Source organism: Lissotriton vulgaris, chromosome 12, assembly GCF_964263255.1.
Source record: "Lissotriton vulgaris chromosome 12, aLisVul1.2, whole genome shotgun sequence".
Taxonomy (NCBI): Eukaryota; Metazoa; Chordata; class Amphibia; order Caudata; family Salamandridae; genus Lissotriton; species Lissotriton vulgaris.
The window spans coordinates 483,322,814-483,350,264 of NC_141700.1; the positions used below are offsets into that span (position 1 = coordinate 483,322,814).

Consider the following 27,451-nt stretch of genomic DNA (forward strand, 5'->3'; position numbering starts at 1 on the left):
CAACATCCTGTGATTCCAGGCAAATCGCTTTGTCTCCCCGTGCCTACCACAAATGAATGTGTTCTTCTGTAATGTAAATTGTGCTCATGCCATGTTGTCGAGTTTGCGCTATATAAAATATTGCAAGGAAAAATAAAGTAGAGAAACTCGAGTTCACACACTACTGAGCGCGCACTCTTAAGTGCATCAGCAGTGCACTGTGAAACGGAGCGTTTCACAGGCCTGTCACAGATAAGAAATGCTATCAAAACGAAATCCTACAAAACAATATACTACTGGCCGGCAGCAATTCATACCCGGACAACGTCGGGACGGGCAGCTAGTATTATATAAACAAGGTACAAGGATACTACACAGCTGCATGTGACTTAGGTGAATTAGTACATAACTACATGTGTGACCAAGTTATACATTTTTCCTACTATAAGGAGACCCAAAGAAAGCTTACTGTGTAGCAAGAAACCTACACTTTAGGAGACATTGACTTTAGGCAATGGGGTTGTAAGGTCGACTCTGGCATACAAAGCGTTGGACTTTAGTAATGACACCAAATGTGTGGGGGGTGTAGTAAGAGTGCACGCTACAAAAAAAGCTGTTTAAGAACTGATGTTTTGTGCTATAGGGGTGGGGATAAAGAGTACTTGGCAAATTCCTAGCCGTGTCCAGATGTCAGTAAAAAAAAATTAAAGTGCCAAAAATATGGCCACGGCGAGTGATAGTCAACTATTTAATAGTTTGAAGAGGTGCAAGGTTATCCTATCTGTGAAAACACAATTCTGTTGCAGGACTAAACATCTGTCTTGTATAATCAGATTGGGGAAAGGAAGTACGGGTAAAGGTTGATACTTGCTCTTCCATTGCTTTAGTTTTAGATGTGTTGTACAAATCTAATTTTGTGCAGAGCGAGATTTCCCATCTGATATCTTGATCAGTCTATGATGGGAAGAAAATTAACCCGGTGGGATATTTTTAACCTACCATTGAATTTCAAAGTAAACACAAGTTCAGTGTACTCCAGTTCTACAACCATTTGATTCTGGATCAGACTGCGTTGTGATAGTTGTTTCTAGGAATGTAGGCATTGGTGCTTTTTTATGCAAAAGTATGAAGGGAAAGAACATACCGTCTGATAGGCTTCCCGGTGTTGAAGGGAAGTGGAACACCATTACAGCACAACTGAAAAAGAAACTATGACAACTGTGTCGGCTAATAAATAGTTTAAAACACTTTTGTGAGAAAGAAGATTTAAGACACATACCAAAAACTGCTCACATTTCTTTTGGCAAAGAGAGGCACTGGCGATGCCAGCCAGAGGTTAATTTGATTGTTGTCTCGTCTACAGGGTTTAATTCCGAATTATGTTCCATTCCTGGTGGCAAGAATGTCACGGAAGATTTTGGTAATCTTGGAAGGCACTTTAGAGACACCCTTTACCCTTCATGCGCTCCCCTTTCCCATCCATAAAATTGTAGGTAACTATTCTGCTTCGTCGTTGGTAAAACGCTCGCCTTCATTTTTTTTTTTTTTTAAATACTGGTGGTGTGAACCATAGCTATGGTTGCCACATTCCATGAGAAAAATACCGACCATCTGTTGTGTTTTAAGACCCTGCAATAGCCCGAACATGATACTAAATTGTACATTAAACAAAATCGTAACATGACGTTGCTGCCTTTGTTTACTTTAATTAACAGGGACCGTGAACGCAGCTCTGGTGCACATCTAAAATGTTTTTCTAATTACATTTGCTGTTTGAATTACGCAGGGATTAAGGGTAAAAAATACCGGCATTGGGTGATTTTGCTTATTTTTGTACCAAAAGGGGAATTAAAAAACCGGCCACGTGGCAACCCTACAGGCGACGTACGAAGCTTGCAAGCTACATCCTCCCATCACTCAGCATATGTCACCTACTTGTCTTTTGACCCACACCCTCAATAGTTCCCTACATCCTGTCATCTCAGCACCCCCCACCCCCGCCCCCCCTCTCTAGCATTTCTACTGTCACCTCACATTTCCGCCTCCTTCTACTCCAAATGAACTACTCTTCCCGTCGTGCGCTGCGGGCTTGTTATTCGGTGACATCACGTGTTGCCGGATGAAGATGGCGGCACGCTGGAGCAGTGAGAATGTGGTGGTGGAATTCAGGGACTCTCAGGTGAGTTAGGGGCGGACCTGGGACTTCAGGATAAGGAGAACCTACTGCATTGTGTCTTATGGAAGCCTTGCATATCCTCATACGTTTTCCATTTTAACTGTATTTAGTTCTCTCCCATGCGATCTTATGTCCCTCCCAGTCAGAGTTTGTGATGTGCAGTCTGTAGATTTTACGTGTTTGCGATGAGACGTTCAAATGTTTGCGAGCAAAGGGAATGGATCATATTCGATCTGTTTTTTCTTCTCCATCTGCTGTGCTCTCAAGTTTAGAGTTTATTCTGCCACCATTTACTGTTTGACTGTCTCTTCAATGCTCGATTTTGTCTGGGTCAAAAGTAAAGATACCCATTTAGACCTCAGAGCGTCTCTTCTTACTGTTGCTGAGTACACGTTGTCTGCGGTGCTCCCGCCTTCATTTCACCTGTCCTCGATGTTTGGTCGTATACACGAAGAGCCTTTACAAACGAATTAGGTTTTGCCTTGCCCAGCCCACGCCCGGACATTGACAACATGTACCTGGACTGTGTTTTGGAGAGGTTTCGTTATTCATCTTCACTAAAACGTACTTTTTTGTATATTCGCTTGCATTGATTCCTCTCTTCTCTGCGACTGCTTGAGCTTTAATGTTATTACATAAAGTATTTATTTTTGTTCCTTGGTATTGTCATGCCATGGCTACCAACAATATACCAGGAATTAAACCAGGGAAAGCATTATGTTAGGGTAAGCATTATCATAAAATGCACGCGCTCAGTATGTAATGAATGGCTACTATAATATGGTGGCTTGCATTATAGGTATCGTATGTGTGTATATATGTGTGTGTGTGTATATATATATATATATATATATATATATATATATATATATATATATATATATATATATATATTTTTTTTTTTAAATAATATATCTAACACCTTAGAGCTGCACGCCTGCAAGTACAGTTATGTACTTTTAGTCCACGTGGCTCGGAGTAAAGAGAGTCTTCTACATATTATGTCATCTTTTTAGCCCCGGCTATTCAATGAACCCTATTCTCTCTGCATTGAAGATTTCACATACCTTTACAGCCCTGGTGTTCTCTGGTCATTAATGATACGGTTTTAGTTTCGATTTTGCATATGAATTGGCAATTTTATGGAGCATGAAATGAAACTGATAAGAATTTTTTAACGTTTTTGTATTTATTTGATCCTTATTTTGGTGTACATTAATCGCAAATAATTTTAATTATTAAGCAATTAAGGATTTTTTTGACTAACTGATATATATATATATATATATATATATATATATATATATATATATATATATATATATATATATATATATATATATATTCACAGAATAAAACATAGGTTTCACACCAGTTATAGTTAGGAATTAGCATTTAAAAAAACTATTAAATTCACTGAAAAAGCCATAGGTTTGACACCAGTTCTAGTTAGCTGGAAATTTTACTGACATAAAACCATTGAAATTCCCATGTTATAGTTAGTTGGACTCACTATAACTTGCGCGCCTGCAATGCACTGCTGATGACGTCACATATTACATCACTCATGACATCACTGATGACACCATCCAGTGAATGTGTGTCTTTCTGAAAAATAAATGTTTTATATTTTAGTTTCTATTTTTGAATATGTGTTTCAAGGGTTACATTACACTGAAAGGAGGTCTGTCATTCTGTCACAAGGATGGTGTCATTAGTGATGTCATGAGTGATGTAACATGCCATGCCTCATATCGTGTGCTAATCCCACCCTGCTCCCTTTAAATACCCCTGCACCCCATAATCATAACCCACCCGTACTCCTTAAAATACCCCAACACCCTTAAACACTAACCCATCTTAACCCTATAAATATACCCTGTATCTCAAAACCCAAACCTACCCCTGAACCTTAAAAATACCCCTGTAACCCAAACCTAGCCCTGAACCCTAAAAATACCACTGTACCCCAAAACCCAAACCTAGCCATCAACCCTAAACATAACACTGTAACCCAAACCGACCCCTGAACCCTAAAATACCCCTGTACCCCAAAACCTAGCCCTGGACCCTAAAAATACCCCTGTACCCCAAAACCCAAACCTAGCCCTGAACCCTTAAAATACCTCTGTACCCCAAAACCCATACCTATCCCTAAACCCTAAAACTACCCCTGTACCCCATAACCCAAAACTATATCTGAAACCTTAAAATACCCAAACACCCCAAAACATATACCTCAGTATCCCAAAACATATACCTCTATACCCATACTTTCCTTATCCAAACATTTAAAAAAAACATGTTTTTACCATTCATGCATTGACAACGAATTTCGATGTAAATGTATGCGTGGTAAAAGCATATAAAATGTAATGCCATGCGTTATAATGGCATTGCGGAGTCATGGTACTTTCGTAATGAAAGAATGCGGAGTGATGGTATGCGGAAAGAAAGTTGCGGAATAATGGGTGTTTACCCTCCCCCGGTAAGTACATTGGTGGCACGGCGGCCCACATCTCCAGCAACATACTCATATTTTTTCACCACCCATTTGAAAAATGCACAGGTCTCTCTCATTGATGGCCAGCACCGACAAGTTCTAGAATAGCAAACTTTAGAGCTGGGGAGCTACGTTCGAATCTCGGCATCAGCTCAACATCCTGTGATTCCAGGCAAATCGCTTTGTCTCCCCGTGCCTACCACAAATTAATGTGTTCTTCTGTAATGTAAATTGTGCTCATGCCATGTTGTCGAGTTTGCGCTACATAAAATATTGCAAGGAAAAATAAAGTAGGGAAACTCGAGTTCACACACTACTGAGCGCGCACTCTTAAGTGCATCAGCAGTGCATTGTGAATCGGAGCGTTTCACAGGCCTGTCACAGATAAGAAATGCTATCAAAACGAAATCCTACAAAACAATATACTACTGGCCGGCAGCAATTCATACCCGGACAACGTCGGGACGGGCTGCTAGTATATATATATATATATATATATATATATATATCTATACTACTAGTATAAAGAGAGAACAGAAACCTTTTGGCAAGGTAAACACGGGAACCACAGCGCCAATCCACACACCCAATACATTGTTGGAATCCTCAGGGTGTGTAGATGGACATAGGCGACATAAAATAAAAAAATAAAACGTAAATTAAAAAATAAAAATTTCTAAACAAAGTAGTCCCTTAAAACTAGCGCCGGCCGCGACGTAGCGCTGACCGCGACCTAGACGTAATGACGCCATGCGGGGAGGAGCTTTGACGTGCGGCGAGGAGTGGCGGTGAAGTCCGGTGCGGGCGGCTCAGGTAAGGCAAAGGCAGGCAGGAGGTGGGCGGCGGGCGGGAGGCGCGAGGCGGGTGGGAGGCGGTATGGGCAATGTCGGCTCGAGGTGGGAGGCGGTATGGGCAATGTCGGGGGGGGGGGGCGACGGCGAGGCGGGAGGGATGCGGTCTGGGCAATGTCGGGGCGGGCGGGAGTGCACAGAGGCTTAAAATGCTGCCCCCAGCCCCCTTCTGACCCGGGCAGCGCCGGGGCGGGCTGCTAGTATTTATGTGTGTGTGTGTGTGTGTATATATATATATATATATATATATATATATATATATATATCTATCCAACTCTTCAGGAAGCACAATAAGGAGGGCCCCAGGAAGCTTAATGAAGTTCTTTAACCGCATCGCTGCGGCGGTTATTTTTGCGCTACGCAGCTTTTTTGCAAAAGCCGCGTTAGATGACGAGCTCAGCTCGTCATCCGCACACGCCCCCATGGCTTATGACGAGCTGAGCTCGTCATCAGCATCGAAGGGGTTAATGGACTCGAAAACTTGCCAGCAGCCACTGCATCAACCACAGGCTTCTCAGTTAAATACCTTGCCAGACGCGTTTCAGGATTAAAAGTCCTTTCTTCAGTGGCAGTGTGTTAGGAGTGCAACCATTGCGCTGTTCCGTTCTAATTAAAAACACCTGCCCATGTGGGCATGTCACTCTCGGTGCATCATGGACTACAAACGCCATGATGCACTGAGCCTGGAATCAACAGGAGCAAGCAGTGAAGGCTGCAGCTTGCACCAAGTTTGTAAACGAACACTGTAAAGCAGGACAGTCACAACATCAAGCCCAGCACATTCCTTTACTACGCTTTCATTTACCATGCATGCCGTTACCACATAATTTCGTGGTAAAGGCATCAGTGGTAAAGGGGCATGCGTGGCTAAGGTGACACCTCCCTTCCCCCTGCCCTAAGCTACAAACTCCCCCCCCCCCCCCCCCGCCCTGAGGTCCAAATACCCAACCCCTTCCACTGCCCTTGGGCCTCAAACCCAAACCCCTATTTTTAGAAAACTACGCCGAATCCCCCCGAGCCCTCAAAACTTCCTTCCCTCCCCTAAACCCAAAGCACTACTCTGACTACCCATTCCCCTCCCCCTGCCCTGGGACCTAAAACTTTGTCCCTTAACAAACACTATCCGGACCCCCTCCCACCACACGGTGTCCCTAAAACTACCTCATTCCCTCCCACTGACTCTAGGGCCAAATACATCAACTCCTGAATAATAAAAACTCCCCAGACCCTCTCCCAGCCCTGAAAACGACCCTGACCCCCCAGTCCAGAAAATTACCCCGATCCCCCCCACCCGATTCCTCCCCCAGCCCAGAAATGTACCGAACCCCACCACCCAGCCCAGCCCCACTTACCTTACTGTGGCTCTCTTTCTGCTTCCGTACATGCTGCCTGTAGCAACCAGCAGCTAGACCGCGCACTGCCTTAACCACTCATATGCGTGGTTAAGCTTGTGTGGTTGGAACATGCGTGGTTTAGACCGCGGTGTTCCGACCGTTTCCCATCTTGTACAGATAAATGGTACCACCACTAATTTTCTACTTGTAAAACAGTGTGATTAGCTGTAATGCTAATCTGAATGGAAATGTTTTTTTCTGAAAGTATCTTCTGAGTTTTACTCGTAGGAAAACTGGTCCATGTTTGTTTACCGTCTTAAGTATAATGCAGAGAATCTTGAGAGTAGTTCCTTTGGTTACGGGGAGCCACTGAACGTGTCAAGAAATAGATACATTATAAGTATGTCAAGTGTCTTTCTTTATTACTGGAGAAAAGGTCGACTCCTCCCAGTATCCATGCTGCTACCCATCACAGAGTATTAGACTAACTATGGATCTGAGCAACTAGACTAAGTACCCCTTTAGCACTTGACTCTTAGTAATAGTGTGGTTGAGCAGTCCAAACGTCCCCAGGGGGTGGAGGTACATACAGGTTTTGAACACAGGCCTACAACTCATAATACACACAGCAACGAAATTATTGTAAATTCACATTTTTATGAAAAATACGTATTTTATTTTGCTGCTACCTACTCAAAGGGAAATACAACATTCACAAGCAACTAGTGTTTCTTGGGGAGTTTCCTGTGCCCCTCCCTCCTCGCTCAAGTCATAGTGTTTATTCCCCATTCACTATAGGCAACATTCAAAGTAAGTCCCACTATTGATCTGAGTCTGACTGTTGAAAGTATTCCAACCAGAGTCACCCTCTCTGCACTGTACACAGGCTCTGACAAGATGGGCACAGCAGATTCCTTCACAGCAGCATTCTGGCATACGGGATCGCCAGCTCACCACCGTACGTAGTCTATGGCCCACTTAGCATGGCGAACTGTCCACGGCGACCCCATCTGATATACGGGTCTGCTGGTCCGTCACTGTTACCCGGGGGCGCCACTTGGCACAGTACCAACCACAGCTCTCCTCTGGCATACGAGGGTCGCTGACTTTCCTGCACGCGAGCAATGACCTGATCGGTGCATCAGCTGTATCTTCACATCTTGATAATTGAGTCCACTCAGCAAGATTCATCAGTGGACGTCGCTTCCTCTAAAACTCTCCTCTCCCTCACAGGACACACTGGCCTTGGCAAGCAGGTAGAAGCTGGTGCTCCATGCTCCAGCGCAGGTGGTCTTGAATTCCCTGGGTGATGCCCCCCTACCCAACTGGGAGACTAGCAGGACTTGGTCCCCAGTCCTAATCACAGGCAGAAGTCTTTTGGAGCTAATCCTCATAAAGCTAGACTGTCTGCTTGACAGTTGATGACCTTTGAGTCTCAAGCTCCCCTTCTAATAGTCCGTTTCCAGACACCAAATGTGATTTAGAGTCTAAGTCTTTGACGTTTATATTGGGGGTCTGCTTTAATTTGAAGAGCCCACTCCTCTGCCTTCTCTTCCTCTAAAAAGTAGTCTGTGACAGCAGAAGCGACTCCAAAGCTGACAGACCCACAAAGCGAGCCATGTGAATGACGAGAGTTCTTATCGGAATGTCAGCCACAGTGATATTTATTAACCCTGGGCGAAGCACTACGCTAGCGCAGTTTGCGGTACTTCGCACTACACAAATTGCACGAAGCACAGTGCAAACACGCTGTTAGACGGACCGGGAGGGTCGGCCGAGATTACGGGGAGAGGTCTCCAGGGAGAGCCGTCTCCAACGACTGTACAGATAAGTAACTTCCCCCCCACAGACAGACACCACACAGGAGTGAAGGTTAACGAGACTTTATATGCAATTCTTAGGTTACGTTGGTATGATACAAGGAGGTCTGGACTCAGGGGTCCCCTCGATTCGAGTCTTTGGTTGAGGAAAGGGGTAGCGGGACAGTCTTAGTTACCAGTGAGTTCAAAATAGCTCTCAATCCTCGAGCTCGGCGTTCTTGATGTTCGGGCCGTGGAGGAGCCAAGCAGGTCCCGAGATGGATGAAGGAAGGACGACGGTCCGCGGCGGAGCCTGCAGGTCCCGGTGAAAGATGACGGTTACAACGGTCCGCGGCCACGCCAGCAGATCCGGACGACGATGAAGGGTGAAGGTTACGACGGCTGTGGCAGCGCCAACAGGCAGGACGATGAAGGTTACGACGGCTGTGGCAGCGCCAACAGGCAGGACGATGGTGCACAGGACAGAGCTACGGCAGCGCCAGTAGTCCGTCCAGGATGAGTTCCTCTTTACGTCTCTCGACTCCAAGATACAACTGCCTTCCTGCTCTGGAGCTGCCCCAGTTATAGGGCTGGCGTGCTTTGATGTCCGGACCCTCGCACTTGGAGGTCGGGAGGTCCGGGATGAGGGAGTCCAGACACCCAGTAGGGGGGTGGAGCCAGCGCCCGGGGAGGCGATGGGCGAGCGGCACTTGGTGGGGGAGAGCCATCGACACCTCCTTCTCCCATTGACTTGCCAAGTAGCCCGCTCACCTCCTGGGTGGATGGTGGTGCCGGGATGTCTGAGGCCTGGCCAGGCCCAGGGTTGAGGTCGGCCGGGGGCCAGGCGGCCACGTGGTGAAGTGTCCAAGATGGCGGCCCGGGCTGGGCGCGTGGGCCGGCAGTGGATCGGGCCCACGAGGTCGACATGCTCGAGGGCAGGGGTCCCTGAGGGGACGGAGGACGTACAATGGTGGTGTGGGGTGCTTGTGTGACCGGGCTCGGGCCGGGTCGAGCCGGGGGAGAGGGGCCCTTCGTGTGGCCTGTCCAACATGCGTCCCCCCCAGCTGAAGGCGGGGAGAGTCACCCATCCTCTTGGGGACTCTCTTCGTCGAGGCGGAAAAATCGGGACAGGCCATCTGCGTTGGCGTGGTCGGACCCAGGCCGGTGTTCGACGGTGAAGTCCATACCCTGCAAGGATATGGACCAGCGTAGCAACTTGGGGTTTTCCCCCCGCATGTGCATCAGCCACTGCAGGGGTCGGTGGTCGGTCTGCACCCGAAAGTGGGTGCCGAAAAGGTAGGGCCGGAGCTTCTTGAGGGCCCATACCACAGCGAAGGCTTCCCTCTCTATGGTGCTCCAGCGTTGTTCCCTTGGTAGGAGTCTCCGGCTGATGAAGGCCACCGGTTGATCAAGGCCCTCGGTGTTCACTTGGGACAGGACCGCCCCAATGCCCTGGTCGGAGGCGTCCGTCTGGACGACGAACTCCCGGCTGTAGTCTGGGGCCTGGAGCACAGGAGCGGAACACATGGCGGCCTTCAATTGTTCGAATGCCGCTTGACACTCTGGGGTCCAGTTTACCTTCTTGGGCTGATTTTTTGACGTGAGCTCGGTGAGGGGGCCCACTATGGTACCATAGTCTTTCACGAACCTTCGGTAATAGCCCGTGAGGCCCAGGAAGGCTCGTACCTCGGTTTGGGTGATAGGGGGCTGCCAGTCCTGGATGGCGGCAATTTTCAGTTGTAGAGGGGCCACTAGGCCGCTTCCCACCTGGTGTCCGAGGTAGGTCACAGACCCTTGTCCAATTTGACACTTGCTGGCCTTGATCGTGAGGCCAGCTCGCTGAAGGGCTTGCAGTACTGCTCGGAGGTGGTGGAGGTGCTCGGTCCAATGATGGCTGTACACAGCGATGTCGTCTAGGTAGGCGGCACTGAACCCTTCGAGCCCCGCCAGGACCTGATTGACGAGCCGTTGGAAAGTCGCTGGGGCATTCTTCATACCGAAGGGCATGACCGTAAAATGGTAATGGCCATCGGGGGTGGAGAAGGCAGAACGTTCTTGTGCTCGGGGTGTGAGGCCGATCTGCCAATAACCTGCTGTCAGGTCGAAGATGCTCAGGTAGCGGGCAGCTCCCATTCGGTCGACCAGTTCATCTGCCCGGGGGATGGGATGTGCGTCCGTTCTGGTGACTTCATTCAGGCCCCGGTAGTCGACGCAGAACCGGAGTTCTGGGGTGGTTCCGGGGGCGGCTGCTTTGGGGACCAGTACGACCGGGCTGGCCCATGGGCTGTCTGAGGGCTAGATGACCCCGAGCGTGAGCATCTTAGCCACTTCCGCCTGGATGCAGGCCCGTACCCGATCAGGTACGCGGTAGGCCCGGTGGCGGATAGGAGGGCTGTCTCCGGTGTCTACATCGTGCACACACCAGGAAGTGACACCTGGGGTGAGGGAGAACAGATTGGCGAACCGTGACAGGAGGGCTTGGCACTCTTGGCGTTGTTCTCTGGTGAGGGTCTCCGAGAGTCGGACCCCATCTACGGAGCCGTCTTGCTCCTGGGTTCGCAGGAGGTCAGGGAGAGGCTCGGAGTCGTCTTCAACCCCATTGTCCGTGGCCATCAATAGGCTGAGTTCTGTTCGTGCAAAGTGGGGTTTCAGTCTGTTGGTGTGGAGGACTCGGAGGGGGTTCCGGGAGGACTCCATATCGATCAGATAGGTGGCAGGACCCTTGCGCTCGATCACCTTGAAGGGCCCCGTCCATTTGTCTTGGAGAGCGCAGGGCTCCGTGGGGGACATGACCCATACCTGTTGTCCCGGTTCGAATTCAATGGATGAGGCGTTCTGGTCATACCATTTTTTCATGTCCTCTTGACTGGCCTCTAGGTTGGCTTTTGCTAGGTCTCTGAACCGCCGGGACTGGTTGCGGAGGGTGAGGAGGTACCGGAAGACATCCGGAGGGTTCTTGGTCGGAGGCATCTCCCAGCCTTCTTTGATCAGGCTGAGCGGCCCCCGCACTGGGTGCCCATAGAGCAGTTCGAATGGGCTGAAGCCTAGGGATTTTTGTGGGACCTCTCGGTAGGCGAAGAGGAGGCACGGCAGCAGCACGTCCCACTGGCGACGGAGGGGCTCTTCCAACCCCCCGATCATTCCTTTCAGCGTGCGGTTGAACCGCTCAACAAGTCCGTTCCCTTGGGGGTGATAGGGGGTCGTGAAGCGGTAGGTGACCCCACACTGTTGCCAGAGAGATTTCATGTATTTAGAGATAAAGTTCGTGCCTCTGTCGCTGACGACTTCTCGGGGGAACCCCACACGGGAGAAGATCCCCATCAGGGCCCGGCCGACCACTGGGGCTGTCACGGTCCGGAGAGGAACAGCCTCAGGGTAGCGGGTGGCGTGGTCCACTAGCACCAGAATGAAGCGATGTCCTTGTTTTGTACGCGGGTCCAGGGGTCCCACAATGTCTATTCCGACCCTCTCAAATGGGGTCGTGACTACTGGAAAAGGTTGCAAGGGGGCTTTTAGTTTGCGGCCGCTCTTCCCACTGGCTTGGCACGTGGGGCAAGATCGGCAATGCTGGTGCACATCGTTCCTCATTTTGGGCCAGAAGAAGTGGGTCACTAGGCGACTGTAAGTTTTATCTTGTCCTAGGTGCCCTGCTAGGGGGACATCGTGGGCCAGGTTTAACAGGAAGTCTCTAAAGCAGAGGGGCACTACTAGTACTCGGTTGGCCCCCAGTTCGGCGATTCGTTGCTCGCTGTATAACAGATCATTGTCCCAGTAGACCCAATGAGTTCCGGAGGTGTCCCCTGCGCTTTGGGCGAGCGCTTGTTGGCGGAGTCCCTCCAGGGAGGGACAGGTCTTCTGTTCCTGGCGAAATTGTTCTTGTGTGGGTCCCCCCTCTTGGGCCCACTGGTCAAGGTTAGCGAGGTCGGAAGGGTGAGCCGGTTCGAGGGGGGTGTCCTGGTCGGGGATTTCGGCTGGGGCGACCGGAGGCGGTGGCGCCGGCCATTCTGGTTCTTCCGGGTGATGGTTGGCACGGGCGGCCATGGACCGGGTGGTGACGCACGCCCAGTCCGGGACGCCCAACATCCCCAAGTGTTCTTTTCGCTCCACAGCGGCCCACGGGGAGCTCTCCAGGTCATTCCCGAGGAGGCAGTCCACGGGGGCGTCGTCTCGGACCGTCACCTTCAACATGCCGGAGACCCCTCCCCACTCAAAAGGGACGCAGGCCATCCGACACAGACTTTCCGAGTTGTCGGCTGAGCGTACAGGGCAGAGAATGTTCGGTAGATATTGTTCTGGGGTCACCAGGTGGCAGCGGACGGCTGTCACACTGGCCCCGGTGTCCCGAAGGGCCTCGGCCCGTTGTCCATTGATGCTCACCCATTGGCTGTACTTCTGGGTGTTAGCGGGTAGGGGGACCCGCGGGACCATGTCTCTTCCCCCTAAGCACGCGAGAGTCATGGCGGCTGGCTCCCACTCTGGATACTCTTGTTCGTCTGTTTCTGGTTCCTCGGAGATCTGTTCTTCCCCTAGTGCTGCGGCGGCCACATGGCGGGGTTTTGGACTCTGATACTGCGGGCAGTTTGGGTCGTTTGCATAGTGGCCGACTCGTTGGCATCGGTGACACGTGACGTTTGCTCTGTACCCTGGTCGCGCCGGGGTGCTGCCCCGGTTGGCCGGGGGGGTGGTGCTGGTAACGGGGGCGGCCGGAGTGTTGTCTCTTCCCCGCCCTGGGCCTCCTCCTCCTCTGGGTCGGTGGTGACCATTGTTGTTCCTGTTTTGCTCGTAGGACCCATTCCGGCCCACTCTGGTGATCTCCCACCGGTCAGCTTCGGCTGCGAGCTGCCGGGGATCGGTTAACTTGCTGTCGAGGAGGTGTTGGCGTAGTTCAATGAAGCAATTGTTGGACAGATGCTCCCATACCATCAGATTGAACAGTTGCTCGTAGGTCGTGACGTTGTTCCCTTTGATCCAGCCTTCGAAAGCTCGGCTAAAGTACGTTACATAGTCCACCCAAGTTGTACCCGGGATGCGTGTGCAGTCTCTGAACCTCTGACGGTACATCTCGGGCGTGAGGCCATAGCGGGTGAGAAGGGCTGCTTTCATATGGTCGTAGGAGGTCATCTGGTGGTCTGGGAGCTGTAACAGGGTATCGCGGCCCTCATTGAGGAATCTGCCCCATAGGCCGGCTCCCCAATCGTTTCTATCGATCCGGTGCGCAGTCATAGCGATTTCATACGCCTTAAACCATTGCTGGATATCGTCCTCTCGAAAATATTCTCGGACAACATCCTTGGGATGTACTTTTTTCTCCGTGGTCCCGGGGGTGTGTGGTCTCTCGGGCACCCCCAACTCTTTATTCTGCTTGCGTAGGTTGATCTCGGCTAGGTTCCGTTCGTGCTCGTACGCTAGTTTCTTTTCCTCGAGCTCCCTTTGTCTCTGTTTCTCCTCTCTTTCTTCTCGGATACGTAGGTGCTCTAAGTTTATCTTTTGTTCGGCCAACTTGAGTTCTGCGTCCATCTTGAGTCGGGCCATTTCTAGCTCGTGTAGTCGGGTTTTTTCTCTTTCTTGGATCTCGTCTGGCGAGAGACCGGTTCTTTTCCCTTCAGGGGCCGTGTTGCTTTTTTTCGCGGTGCTTTGCTCAGGAGCTTCGGTATCCCCGGTCTCTGCCCAAGATTCTAGGGCATGCTTAAAATCGTCCTTGGTGCTTAGTCCGGTGGTAGCGATACCTAGTTCAATGCAGAACTGCTTTAGTTCACGATGGCTGTACTCCTCTAGTTTTTCCATTTGGAACTTCTCAGTTGATCCGCTCTCTTTAGTTGTCATTGTGGTTCGTTGTGGGGTGAGCTACTCTCTGTACGTATGCGGTGATTCGGATCGCGCCGCTGGCCACCAATGTTAGACGGACCGGGAGGGTCGGCCGAGATTACGGGGAGAGGTCTCCAGGGAGAGCCGTCTCCAACGACTGTACAGATAAGTAACTTCCCCCCCACAGACAGACACCACACAGGAGTGAAGGTTAACGAGACTTTATATGCAATTCTTAGGTTACGTTGGTATGATACAAGGAGGTCTGGACTCAGGGGTCCCCTCGATTCGAGTCTTTGGTTGAGGAAAGGGGTAGCGGGACAGTCTTAGTTACCAGTGAGTTCAAAATAGCTCTCAATCCTCGAGCTCGGCGTTCTTGATGTTCGGGCCGTGGAGGAGCCAAGCAGGTCCCGAGATGGATGAAGGAAGGACGACGGTCCGCGGCGGAGCCTGCAGGTCCCGGTGAAAGATGACGGTTACAACGGTCCGCGGCCACGCCAGCAGATCCGGACGACGATGAAGGGTGAAGGTTACGACGGCTGTGGCAGCGCCAACAGGCAGGACGATGAAGGTTACGACGGCTGTGGCAGCGCCAACAGGCAGGACGATGGTGCACAGGACAGAGCTACGGCAGCGCCAGGAGTCCGTCCAGGATGAGTTCCTCTTTACGTCTCTCGACTCCAAGATACAACTGCCTTCCTGCTCTGGAGCTGCCCCAGTTATAGGGCTGGCGTGCTTTGATGTCCGGACCCTCGCACTTGGAGGTCGGGAGGTCCGGGATGAGGGAGTCCAGACACCCAGTAGGGGGGTGGAGCCAGCGCCCGGGGAGGCGATGGGCGAGCGGCACTTGGTGGGGGAGAGCCATCGACACCTCCTTCTCCCATTGACTTGCCAAGTAGCCCGCTCACCTCCTGGGTGGATGGTGGTGCCGGGATGTCTGAGGCCTGGCCAGGCCCAGGGTTGAGGTCGGCCGGGGGCCAGGCGGCCACGTGGTGAAGTGTCCAAGATGGCGGCCCGGGCTGGGCGCGTGGGCCGGCAGTGGATCGGGCCCACGAGGTCGACATGCTCGAGGGCAGGGGTCCCTGAGGGGACGGAGGACGTACAATGGTGGTGTGGGGTGCTTGTGTGACCGGGCTCGGGCCGGGTCGAGCCGGGGGAGAGGGGCCCTTCGTGTGGCCTGTCCAACACACGCGTAGCGCAGCGGTCATTTTATGCCTGCTTGTGGTCCTCAAAGGCAAGTTGGCGACTGCAAGCGAGCAAAATTACATCCCGGCAAGACTTTTTCCTCATTCGCGATCAGCAACATCAAGTTGCCGATCGCAAGCGTGAAAAATAAACCTCCCGGCGAAATTCTCAACACAGGGAGGTCAGGTTTCTCATTCCGAGTGATCACGTATGCTCGCGACCTCTCCCGATGAGAAACTACCAGTCCGCGCTGAGAAAGCTGCCGCTCGAGTAGAAATCTACTTGAGCGGCAGAAAACGACCGCTTGCACTGTGAAAGATGCGGTTTGCACTGATTGCACTGTGCGGACAAGCATCCAGCACTGTGCAATCAGTGCGAACAGCATTTTGCACAGTGCACTAAGCAGTTCGCGTAGCTCACGAAGTGCTACTATGCGAACTACGCCCAGGGTTAACATTTATATGAGAGGGTTATCCCATGGGTTCAGCATAGTCTTTGATTTTTCTTATCAACCATATCTACTACCTGAGATGTGTCCAGGCCCCTTACTTGTGACCTCTCACTGTATCACAAAGCATCCTTTGAAGTGTACTGGGGAAGCCTAGCTCTCACTCTGTCCAGTGTGTTCCACCCAGCTTACAGGAATGCAAGTATAAACAAATGTTTGCAGGATTCCTCTGCTTCCGCATGTTTCACACAGCATTTCATCCTTCATTCAGGGATGTGGAATTCCTATAGCCCCGACGCCCAGGACATAATGTTTGGGGTCAAGGGCAACAAGTTTTAATGTGTATTTTGTCCTTGGGACAAGTAGGCCCAACCCCCTGCAGCACAAACCCTTTGGCTGCCAGTTTGCAGTACCACATTAAGGATCAGGGTACTGCCTGTAGTTAAGTTAATATTTGTGTGCATGTGTTAATGCTGTTCAAACTTGTCTTTATGGTTCTTTAACCCCTTCGATCGTCATCAGCTACGGCGCTCGTATGCTGATGACGAGCTGAGCTCGTCATGTAACGCGGTATTTTAAAAAACGCCGCACACAGCGGGAAAAGCCGCCGCAGCGATGCGGTTAATTGAAAGCCTTTATTATAATTGAAAGCCTTTTTTATTTGGGAGAGTGCTCTAAGTAAATGTACGTTCTGACTGCACTACTGACAGTGGTTCCAGTATGAAAATGTGTACACGTGGTTTCAAAGTTAAGCAACATGAGGCTATGCATGATGCTCACAGAATGCTCTCTGATTAGATGCAAATATTTGCAAAAGCAAGAATGTTTCTTTGCTTTCAATATAAAATGTTCCTAAAAAATGAAAGTAGGGAAAAAAACATTATGCTATACTACTGTAAAATTTCAGGTACCATTTCTTTGCAGCATCATTTAGTAAAATGTGTTGATGCATGCTAGTATTTCCCAAAAATATTCATATTGGAAAATTTGTGTAACCAATTTCAATAAGATTATGGGAAACAAAAATAAACAAGCCTTGGCAAAGCCAGTAGGTCTGTCATAGGTGGTCCAGCTTTTTAGTTTTGGCATGCGTGACTTGTTTTGGCATCGCTTTTATAACACCTTATTGATGTGAGAGCTGCCGGGTCCTCACCATTATAACAAACATTGGCAAATGCAAAAATTGTTTTTTGTCTCAAAAAAGCACACACTGCCACATTAGTTACTGGCACTGAACAAAACTACTTTGTGTACTGATATGCTCCTTGTGAGAGCAGAATGCTGTCGCTCAGAGTGAAGCCAGCCGATTCAGCGAGAGAGAGAGAATTTTAATAAACACAAAAGGTCATGGTTCACGTCAGACCAAATTAGGGGCCCAATTATTAAAGAAAGTCTCAAAAGTGCACCTTTGGTATATGGCTTTCGTAAATTCACAAGAATGTACATTAGTAGGGCAAGACATTGTACTTCTACAAAATATTTGTGAACTGCATTTTAGCATGAGCAAATACGCATGTGTAGATTTGCTCATGTGAAAACCTGGATGTTTGAAAGTTCATTTTCCCTCCAACTACTTGTTTCTCAACTCTGAAAGAAGGTTTACATCTACCTCTCTCAGGAGTGAATTTCCAACATTTCTCAGTATGGGAAAGATTAGAGAAGATTTGTTGAAAACCCTTAAAACATGCAAGTTAGTAGGTTTGCACAGACTCAATAGGGCATTCCAACCCTGGGACTGCTGCTTACCACCATCTTCAGTCCCAGTATGTAGAGATCTGCGGAAACGTGGTAACATAACATGATTACTAGTATTCAAACACTACTATGGGATATGCCCTGACATAATCAGAGAGGTTATATAAGAGCTCTTATATAATGAGATTGCTGCCATAATTTGTGGCAGCACTACATGACACCAAAGGGACAAGTGGATTTTGTTACAGGACAAGTAGATTTCTGAAGCAACTGCCCCATGGACAAGTAGATATTTTAATAAATTCCACACCCCTGCTTCATGTATTGTACTGCTCGCGGGCACACATACACCCAGCACTAGCATATAAAATACACTCACTGTACACTACTGCATTACCCTGTATTGTACCATTCATGGGTACATATACATCCAAATGTACACCCCACATGCATACTGCAGCAGTAAACCTAACCGAAGTAGGCTAAGGGTGAGTTAAACACATGCAGCAGGACTTTAGTTGAGTGAGCCTATAGGCCTCACTGCAGTGAGAAAGGTAACAAGCATTGGCATAGCCAATAGGTCTCGCGTTTGGGACCGTATAAGTATTTAGTTATGCGGCACAATATCCTTGGTGCAACAACATCAAATGTTGCATGGCTAAACACTTAAAAGGTTCCAAAGGCGAGACCTATTGGCTATGGCATACCCAACAGAGGGCCATGATTACAGTGCATCAATGCACCAGCCCTTCCAGATAAACTAACAACGCATTCAATGGCTTTCTTGCACAGGAATGACTATAGTATGGACCCTACAAAAAGTATATCCTCAACAGTGAACATAGATAATGAATCCTTAGAGAATCGGATAGGTTTGAAGTAGTAAGTACGCCTAGAAACATAAAAAAATTATGGAAAAAATACCATGCATAAGCACACTGATACAAATGTACAGAAGAGGAATAAATTCACTGCAGAGATTCACGTGTATCCTTATGGTCTCAGTTAAATTCTAGAAGGTAAAATGAGCTTATTACTTTGCAGAGGTCAAATAAGTACAATACATTTGGGTAATACTATCACCAATTTACATCTGTATAGGTCTCATTAGCTGGTAAAATGCACCCACAAGTGTTACTATATTTTTTAAACGACGGAATAGAAATTAGAACAGAAAATTAACTGGTAAAAGAGAAGGCAGGGAAAAGTAAGGTTTAGAAAGAAAAGAGGGTTATTGTCAGGAAAAAAGGGGGTAAGAAGAGAGATTGGTATAAAGTAAAAGAAGAATCTAGCAGGGAGATTAGAGATTTGTAGAAAGAAGAAAGAGACTGTAAGGACTAGTTTAGGGAAGAAAAATGTGAGGAAGGTATGTGAGTAGTGAATAGGGAGAGGGATACTGGCATGGCTAAAAAAGTGAGCAATGAAAGAAATGAAGGGAGAAATTGAGCAACAGGAAAGGAGAAGGCAAGAGAGGTGGAAAGAGGAAAACGGGAGTAGTCTATGAAAGGGAGAGAAGAAAACAAAAAAATATTGTGGGTAAAGAGAGAAACGCTTTGAGAGGCAGGTGAAGCAGAGATTTACAGGATGGACAAAACAAGAGATACGGACCGAGAGCAGGGAATACATGGAATGAGATGTGTCGCAAAAACAAATTGGCAAAAAGATATGTAGTAGGTGGTAGTAATGGTTTTCTAAGTCATGTGTGAACCAGGGTGTGTGTGTAGAGTACAATGAAAGAGAATACAAAACATGCACAGCATTCAATACCATAAAACCATTAACTTGGGACAAGAAAAATAAAACGTCAACAAAAGTCTTATACTGTAAACACATAAGGATTTCTGAGTATTCCCTGCATAATTTAAAGACTATCATGTAAGACTTTTAGCTTAACATCAAGCTCACTTTGTTCAGATTTTTTTGTTCTACGTAGCAAAAACAGATTATAGTACGCAACGAATATACAGTTACTGCAGTTTTCACTAAGGTAAAAATGAAGAATTAGCAGCTCTGCCAAGTTTAAGTCCACTCGTAGTTAAGTTTGTTTAAGTTTGTTTAAAAAACAAAATGATTGTGGGAATGAAGAAGCCACAGGGACATGATGTAGTTAACAGTTAAAATGTGTACTTAGTGTCAAATTAACAATAGACACAAGGTCCGGAAAGAATATTTAATATTTTCTTCACTCCTGTTTTCCAGTGCACACCAGGATGAGAGGTAGCAAAACATTAACTAGAGTAATATACTGCCTGAAATTGTTTTGAATATATATTCGCAGAGTTTCTGTGAGGGGGTAAAATAAATAAATGCTATGCTTAGATAGGATTTAAGTAAAGAGAAAGTATTGATAGCAGTGGTGCGCCAGGCCTTCGAGAAATTCCCTTAAACCTAGCGTGCGGGATGCGAGAACCAGGCATGTTTAGAACAGGCTGGCGCTGCGATGGCTATAAGGTGGGGCACCTTCCAGTTTGCTAACTATGCAGCGTGTCCTACACATTTGTGCGAAACTCTGCATGTATGTGATCAATAAGGCATCTGAAAGGAATCCTAACGTAACGCTCCAAGATGGAGCGGAGACATACACTGCATAGTCTCCCAAGTGAGTTACTGTCAAGTGGCCCCAGTGCGCTGGGTTAAGAAGCAACATAAGAAACCACAGTTAAACAACGTGTTGGCAACAGCAAACTGCATCATGGGGTTTGTAGTTTTGCAGTTACTAATATAAATTAATGCATATATCCTACCTACAGCTTCCCTGGTATTATGTATGCCATGGAAAAGTGAGCAGTCCTGGGTATAGGTCTCCACTACTTAATTTGTAATGTTTGCACATTTTCCATCTACAATAAATCTCCGAAAAAGTAATGCGTCTCAAAAGTTTAGCATTCCGTGGGATTGGGCAATAGGTTGCAGCCAAGAGTGGTAGCATCTGTTTACAGAGAACACAGTTCGACTGGCGATGCCCTTTTAAGTCAAACATTGTCTGGATTACTGTAAACTGCAAATTCCTGGGTCCGTGCCGGCACCCTAATACCTCACCAACATACCAGTGGGAAATGAATTGATAATTTTCCAAATGGTCACAGCAGGGTGCCAATAGCCCCGAAAGGGTAGCGTTAAATATGAGCCTATGTTCCTTAATGCCCACTGGGCTCATATTGCCCACAATACAGAATTTAATTAGGCCAAGGGCATATGTGCTCCCCTAAAACAGGCCCTGTTGGAGGGACGGCACATTTAGGTTGTGCAATGTAAATGCTGCTATTACAGGACCCATTGCTTTTGCAAACTCGAGTGGATCCGACACGTACATCTCCCCCTCCCTTCAAGCGCATGCTTCTGGGCACACCAGGGGAGGGGGGGGGGGTGTAAACAACTGAGTACAGACCTCTCGACAGCCACACAACATGAAAATCTGGCAGCAGGGGTTGAACCATAAAGCCAGTCGATAATACATCTGCTGCAGTCCAGGGGGGTGGGCTGTGAAAGGGTGCAACACGTTGTAAAGAAACCGGTTAAAAGTTTCTTTTTTTTTAAAGAAAAAACAATCTGGGTGGGACAAGCCGTCTAGGGTTGGCAACAAGTGAAAACAATTAAAACAAGCTCGCCTTGCTTCTTCTCCATCACTGGAGTTTGATCACTAAGTGGCCATCTTTCAAAGGAGTCATGAGAAGTTTGCACATCAGCTGCAAAATTGTTTCAAAATATTTCCACAAGAATCAACATTTTTAGGTTTCGCCTGGGGCACGGAGCTCCTAGCTCCGCCCCCAGGAGAAATCTTTTGTTTTGCAGTATGGGGGACTTGAATCCGCCCTCTGTTCCATTGGCTAGCTCCATAAATGGAGGCTAGCCATTGGAACAGAGATCTGTCCGTCATGGCCGGACCAGATACGTGGGCGTTCCTGCATTTTTTCCCCTCTCCACCCTTTTTGCATCGTCATTTGGCGGTGGGCGGAGTTTCGTTTTTTTTTTGGGGTGTTTGTTTTCGTCATTATGCCGACCACGGCCGCCGGAAGAAGTCCAGGTGAGTGCGTTCCTTTCCCGCCCCCCCCCCCTCCCGCTGTCCGTGTCTTTCCCGCCCCCCCCTCCCGCTGTCCGTGTCTTTCCCGCCCCCCCTCCCGCTGTCCGTTCCTTTCCCGCCCCCCCCTCCCGCTGTCCGTTCCTTTCCCGCTCCCGCTGTCCGTTCCTTTCCCGCCCCCCCTCCCGCTGTCCGTTCCTTTCCCGCCCCCCCCTCCCGCTGTCCGTGTCTTTCCCGCCCCCCCTCCCGCTGTCCGTGCCTTTCCCGCCCCACCCTCCCGCTGTCCGTGCCTTTCCTTGTTTTACATTAAATTACTTGGAGCCGCTGAGCTCTGTACTTAATGGCCTGGAACTCAGCCCCGTACTGCTGCCTATCACAAAGCAGAGCATGGGTCCCAGCAGACTCCGTGAGATCCGAAAGGGCTCTCAGTGAGCAAGAAGCAGAAGGTCATGGTGGCTATGCCCTCATGCATGACTGCAGATCGGGCCTAAGCCAGGTTTTAACTCTTCAATCCGTTCTGATGATTCAGCCTACAACAAATTGCATTCTGGGACATGTTGTTTCGCTAGCAACATTGAAAGCATTAAAATGATGATAGCTCGGAAACATTTCCTTGCTACGATGCGAGCATGTAGTGGTTCCTTAAAGCACTTCTAATTTCAGGTGTGCGCTGTCCAGATGGTCGTCTTTTTCTCTTCATTTTGAGGCTTATCGTTCCGCTTGAACGTGCAAAGCAGTAAAGTAGTAAGTGTATCAAGGAGTAATTAAAAAGTGAGCAATGGCTGAACTACTCATACTTGGCACGTGATAACTCGAAAGCTATTTCGCAGTCGCATTGATTTTTGGAACTGGTCTGCTGGGCCTTGAAATCTCCACATAGCTTTGTTAACAGCATCCTTATTGCTGATATTGCTCAAGTGTTATCTAATATAGAATCTTTTTTCATTAAAGGCATCGTTTCGGTCCCCACAGTCAATTACTTTTGGAGACAACACTTTACTTTCAGGGTTTTTCTGTTAGAGATCCTTACTGTGACCTGGAAATACAAGGGGAGTGACCTGGGCAGGTGTGAATTGGCCGCAGGTGAGGGCTGCGCTTTAAAGCAGTGTGTAAAGCCCGCTCTGTACCGAAGGCTCTTCCTGTAGTGCTTCGCGCTGCCAGCATGGGACAGAGTGTGCTGCTAGGGTTTGTGGTCCTGGGCTTGGTTTATGAGGGATTCTGCGCCAGTTCCAGGGGGGAGCCTTTAATAGGAGGCTGGTTCCAGCTGGGCCTGGCAAGGAGTGGCCGGGCGGCCCCAGGGGTGTTCTTCAATAACCCATGGAGTCTGGCAGGGAGCCGAGCTCTGCCCCCCGTGCAGACGGTGTCTGTGCGCTGTGAGGAGGCCAGTATGGTGGTCGCTGTGCAGCGGGACCTGTTCGGTACGGGCAAGCTGGTCCAGGCAGCCGACCTTAAGCTGGGGACCGTTCTCTGCAGGTACACGTCCCTCAGCGCGGATAACACCGTCACCTTCCAGGTCGCGCTCCAGGCCTGCGGAAACTCTTTACAGGTCAGTCGCCATGGCACCGCGCCGACCCTTGGCCGGTTTTTGAATCGTTTGTTCTGGTTCGGATCCACTCTTTCTTCAAACTTATTTCCTATATTTTCGTTTGTATTTTGGCAATTGTAGTTCAATTTCTATTAACTGGACTACAATTCCCAGAATGCCTAAGCAAAGCTTGGTTTGAATTAGCTGCTTGTCTGTGGATCTGCGAAACTTAACACCCATGTACTACATTACGTGTTAGTTGACCACACCATGTCGTACTGATGCACTTAAAATATACCCCGAAAGGGATGTTTAAATGCTGTAGTTCTCAGCCAGTGGAATAGATTTCGTGGTTAGTATATGTACCTGCTGAGAATTCCTGTTAGCTACTAAGTACAGACGTAAATATATTCTCTTTGAACTGGAAGAAATAAAACTAGTTAACATCGGCTGCATAGTGGTGTGAACGGCTAAGTCCGCACTACTATGCAGCCTGGCGGTTTTCCCTCATTAGAAGAGGGCCATTGACTTGCTGACTACGCCGCTGGTCTGTTCCGTCTGTCCTGCACACTGGACCTGTCTTGGATCCACCGGTACATTTACTTACACTTTAAGGCCAGAGTGACGAATGTGTCCATAACTGTTCCAAGTCTAGCTCCCCTCCATAAAAGCATCCATCTTTACAGATCGAGACTGATCCCATCTCTGTATATATCATGTAAGGTGGACCTGATTTAACATTTATCTACATTTCTAACTTTATTGACATGCTTCATCAAAAACAAGTCTCAGTATATCATGTGACTTTTTGGGATGGGGTAGGACGGCCCTGTAATAACCAGTTACCTCTTGCGGAGTCCCATCTGAGGAGTCATTTCTTCAGAATAGCAGGCGCCATATGCTGCCCAAACTCTACACTCAAAAGAAGTCCTGAAAGGCTTCCCCCCCCCCCCCCCTCATTCCTTGAACCGTCCTAGAGCCCTCTCAGTGGTCGTGTTTTGTTATACATATTTAATTCTTAACCCTGTCAACTCCTCTTGACTAATTACCCCACACAATTTATGGTGGATTATCTTTGTGCAGGGTAGCTGGTGGCTAATGTGCAGTAGTGCTAGTGAATATTTATTGAAACTGCTGTAGGGTTTGCCATCCTCTTGCTGGTAAAATGGCTAGCCAATCTTCCTTTACTTGAGAGATTTGAGCCTAAAACAATCTAAACCAGGAGATCTTTGGGTGCGTTTTTTTGTGTAGGGGGAGGATCTCTCCGAATAGAGGGTGGGATTAATGGAAGTTTAAACTGAACATGTTTCTCTATCATGGAATATGTTCAGTGTAGAGAAATTGTCTTCAGCGCTGTCATCTGAAAGGGTACACCCCAACCCCCCCCCCCCTACTTAGCAACCTGCGATCCTCTGTAGGGAACATGTTCTCTGGAGCATGCACCACTTGCCCATGTTGTCTTTGGATACTTTCGGGAACTGGGGGGTAAAGGTTGTGTAATTTTTTTTTTTTAGGTCAAATATAAACCTCTAACTAGTTAATGTCCCTGTTTTTGTAACGCTGGGCTCCTAGTTAAGGTTATCCTCCGGCTGGTGATTCAAGGCTTCAGTGCATCTCGGATCTGTAAATAGGTCACAAAGGGAGCTCATATTAGTGTGTCCCAAAGGTAGACTGCACCGTAGCAACAAACGTATCTCCAGCTTGCTTGTTAATGGATGGGAAGACAGGTCACTTCCTCAAGAAAGAGGCAACACATTGATGCTGGCAGCTCAGAACTGACCCTAAACTAAGAAGCCAAGAAAAGCCGAGCTGTACATAACAAGCAGTTGCCCAGACAGGATGCAATAGACAGACCACAGTCCCCCACTAAGAGAAGATGTCGAAACATACCTATTGAATAGGCCCACAGCCAGCTACTCGCTGTAAGAGTTCTAGTGCAGATGCCAAGCCACAGCCAGCTACTCGCTGTAAGAGTTCTAGTGCAGATGCCAAGCCACACCCAGCTACTCGCTGTAAGAGTTCTAGTGCAGATGCCTAGCCAAACAATCTACGAGCCCAAAAGCGGACCAATAACACCAGCTGCCGCCAGACCTGGAGATGGGGAAACCTGATAAATTATCTACAAAGATACAGAACTGGCTGCCTAAAGCAGATGCAAAGCACACATCCTAAAAGACTCTTGGATAAACTGCTCCAGAAAAGGTCTTTGCCTCTGAAGGCTTTCCCAACGTAGGAGCGGATGGGGCCCTTCCTTCCTGGAAATTAACATAAGCTATGGTGGGTTGTTTGAATTCATCCCTGCTACTGATTTTGAGGGGCTGCTTCCCAGCCATTTTTAGGTTTCGACCTGGCCGTAGCACTGCAAGTGCTACGCCCAGGCGAAAACTTTTGTTTACAGTATGGGGGACTTGAATCCGCCCCTTCTTCCATTAGCTAGCTCCATAAATGGAGGCTAACCATTGGAAGAGATTGGCTGTCAATCACGCTTTCCCGTGAAAACGCGATTCGGGGGCGTTTGTGTCTTTTTTTAAGTACCGCCCTCTCCTCTTCCCATTGGCTGGAATTTTACCTTCCAGCCAATGGGAAGGGGAGAGCACGAAAAACACGCCCCCGAATCCCTACAGGGCGCGGTGTGCTTTCCGAGCAGCGTCTACCGAGGACAGGAGGTAAGCCTCTGCCCCCCTGTTTGTGGGGGAGTGCCTGTATGAATCAATGTATTTGTTTATGGGGGAGTGCCTGTATGAATGAATGTATTTGTTTGAGGGGGAGTGCCTGTATGAATTAATGTATTTGTTTATATGGGGGCATGTCTGAGGGGGGAGTGTGCATGGCCCCCTGTTTCTCAGCACGCTAGTAGGCTTCTAAGCGCTTTGGGCAGAAGACTCTGCCTGATCAGACAGTGTCACTTGTCAGAGGCTTCAGCAGTAAAATACCACAGGCCGAGAGGTATGTTTGTGAAAGGCACATTTTGTGTCTATAACAGAAATGCCGCAAAATGTAGGGTTTGGGGCCACAAATGCTGCAAACTCCGGGGTGGGGTTGTCTGTCTGCAGCTTGTGTCATATCGTAGATATTCTCACTCATCCTAGACACACATGCGGCCTGTCTACCTCGCGCTGCGCCGTGCCTGCCCCCCCGCCCGTTTGCTTCCTCCTGCTCTAAATCTTGCCTTGTCATCCACCCTTGTGAAAACGGGAAGAGAAGTAAACACATGACTTCATCCCGAGCCTGGATCTGCACCAGATATGCTGACATCACCACTTCCTGCAGGGCTGGGTCTGCCTATCATGCTAGCTTCCGCCGAGGCAGCACGTGTGGCAAGCTGTGTGGTGCTGTGCGTGGGCGGAGAGGGGGGTGCCACATGGGTGGCTTTTGTTGTTGTAAACATTGACGCACAGCGATGTGTTATTTGTATAGCGTCTACATGGCCAAAGGCAGGACGCAGCAGTAAACGAGCAGTTAAAGGCCTGGGTGGGTCCCGGAAGTGGACTGTTACTACTCCGTGATGAAATGTTGTTGATTTTAAGAATGGCTGTTCTGCAGACTAGTTCATCAGGAGCCATAGAAAGTTTAATTTCCTGAGTGACTGAACATGTTGATGAGTCGATGTGGCTTGCTATAGGGTTGTAAAAAAAAAAGAAAGTGTAATTTTTAGTGAAGTATCGAAGAAACGCTTTCAAACTACTCTTTCGTAACAACCTGTGGTTTACAGATATCTTGAGTCACGTTTTAACTCATGCATGCACTTCACTTACAAAGGTTTATGAGATGCCAGCAGCAGACTGGTTCTGCAAGAAAATGTGAATCCAATTCATATTTAAAGGCCGGTAAGGTAGCCTGTGTGGTAAGTGCGCCGGTTGCAGGATTCTGATACAACCAGCAGCTCATTGATTCCAATCCCGCAAGGGTCGAATTTGCCTTTCCTGCCACTTCCCCGGGAAATAGCGTAAGCTGTTACACAAACCTCTGCGTAGCAGCACGACTGCAGCACAGTGCTGTATGAACACATCACATTCTAATCTAGACTGACACGTGAGATATTTCAATAGTTCTAGCAGCATGTAAGAGTCCATGAATGGGAACAGAATTAGAAACTTGGTCTATTTATACAATTTTATGTATAGCAGACATAC

The 27,451-nt window shown here is 48.5% G+C and overlaps 1 protein-coding gene across 2 annotated transcripts in view; it reads left to right on the plus strand.

Annotated features, from left to right (window-relative positions):
- Positions 1-2,083: 2,083 nt before the first annotated feature.
- The window catches only part of WDR59 (WD repeat domain 59), a 1,027,519-nt gene continuing 1,002,151 nt past the window's right edge, over positions 2,084-27,451 (plus strand). For both annotated transcript variants that reach the window (XM_086945225.1, XM_086945226.1), the window contains exon 1: positions 2,084-2,158. In XM_086945225.1, the coding sequence (XP_086801351.1) occupies positions 2,099-2,158 (60 nt within the window). In that variant the 5' untranslated portion in view covers positions 2,084-2,098. The remainder of the gene's footprint in view (positions 2,159-27,451) is intronic.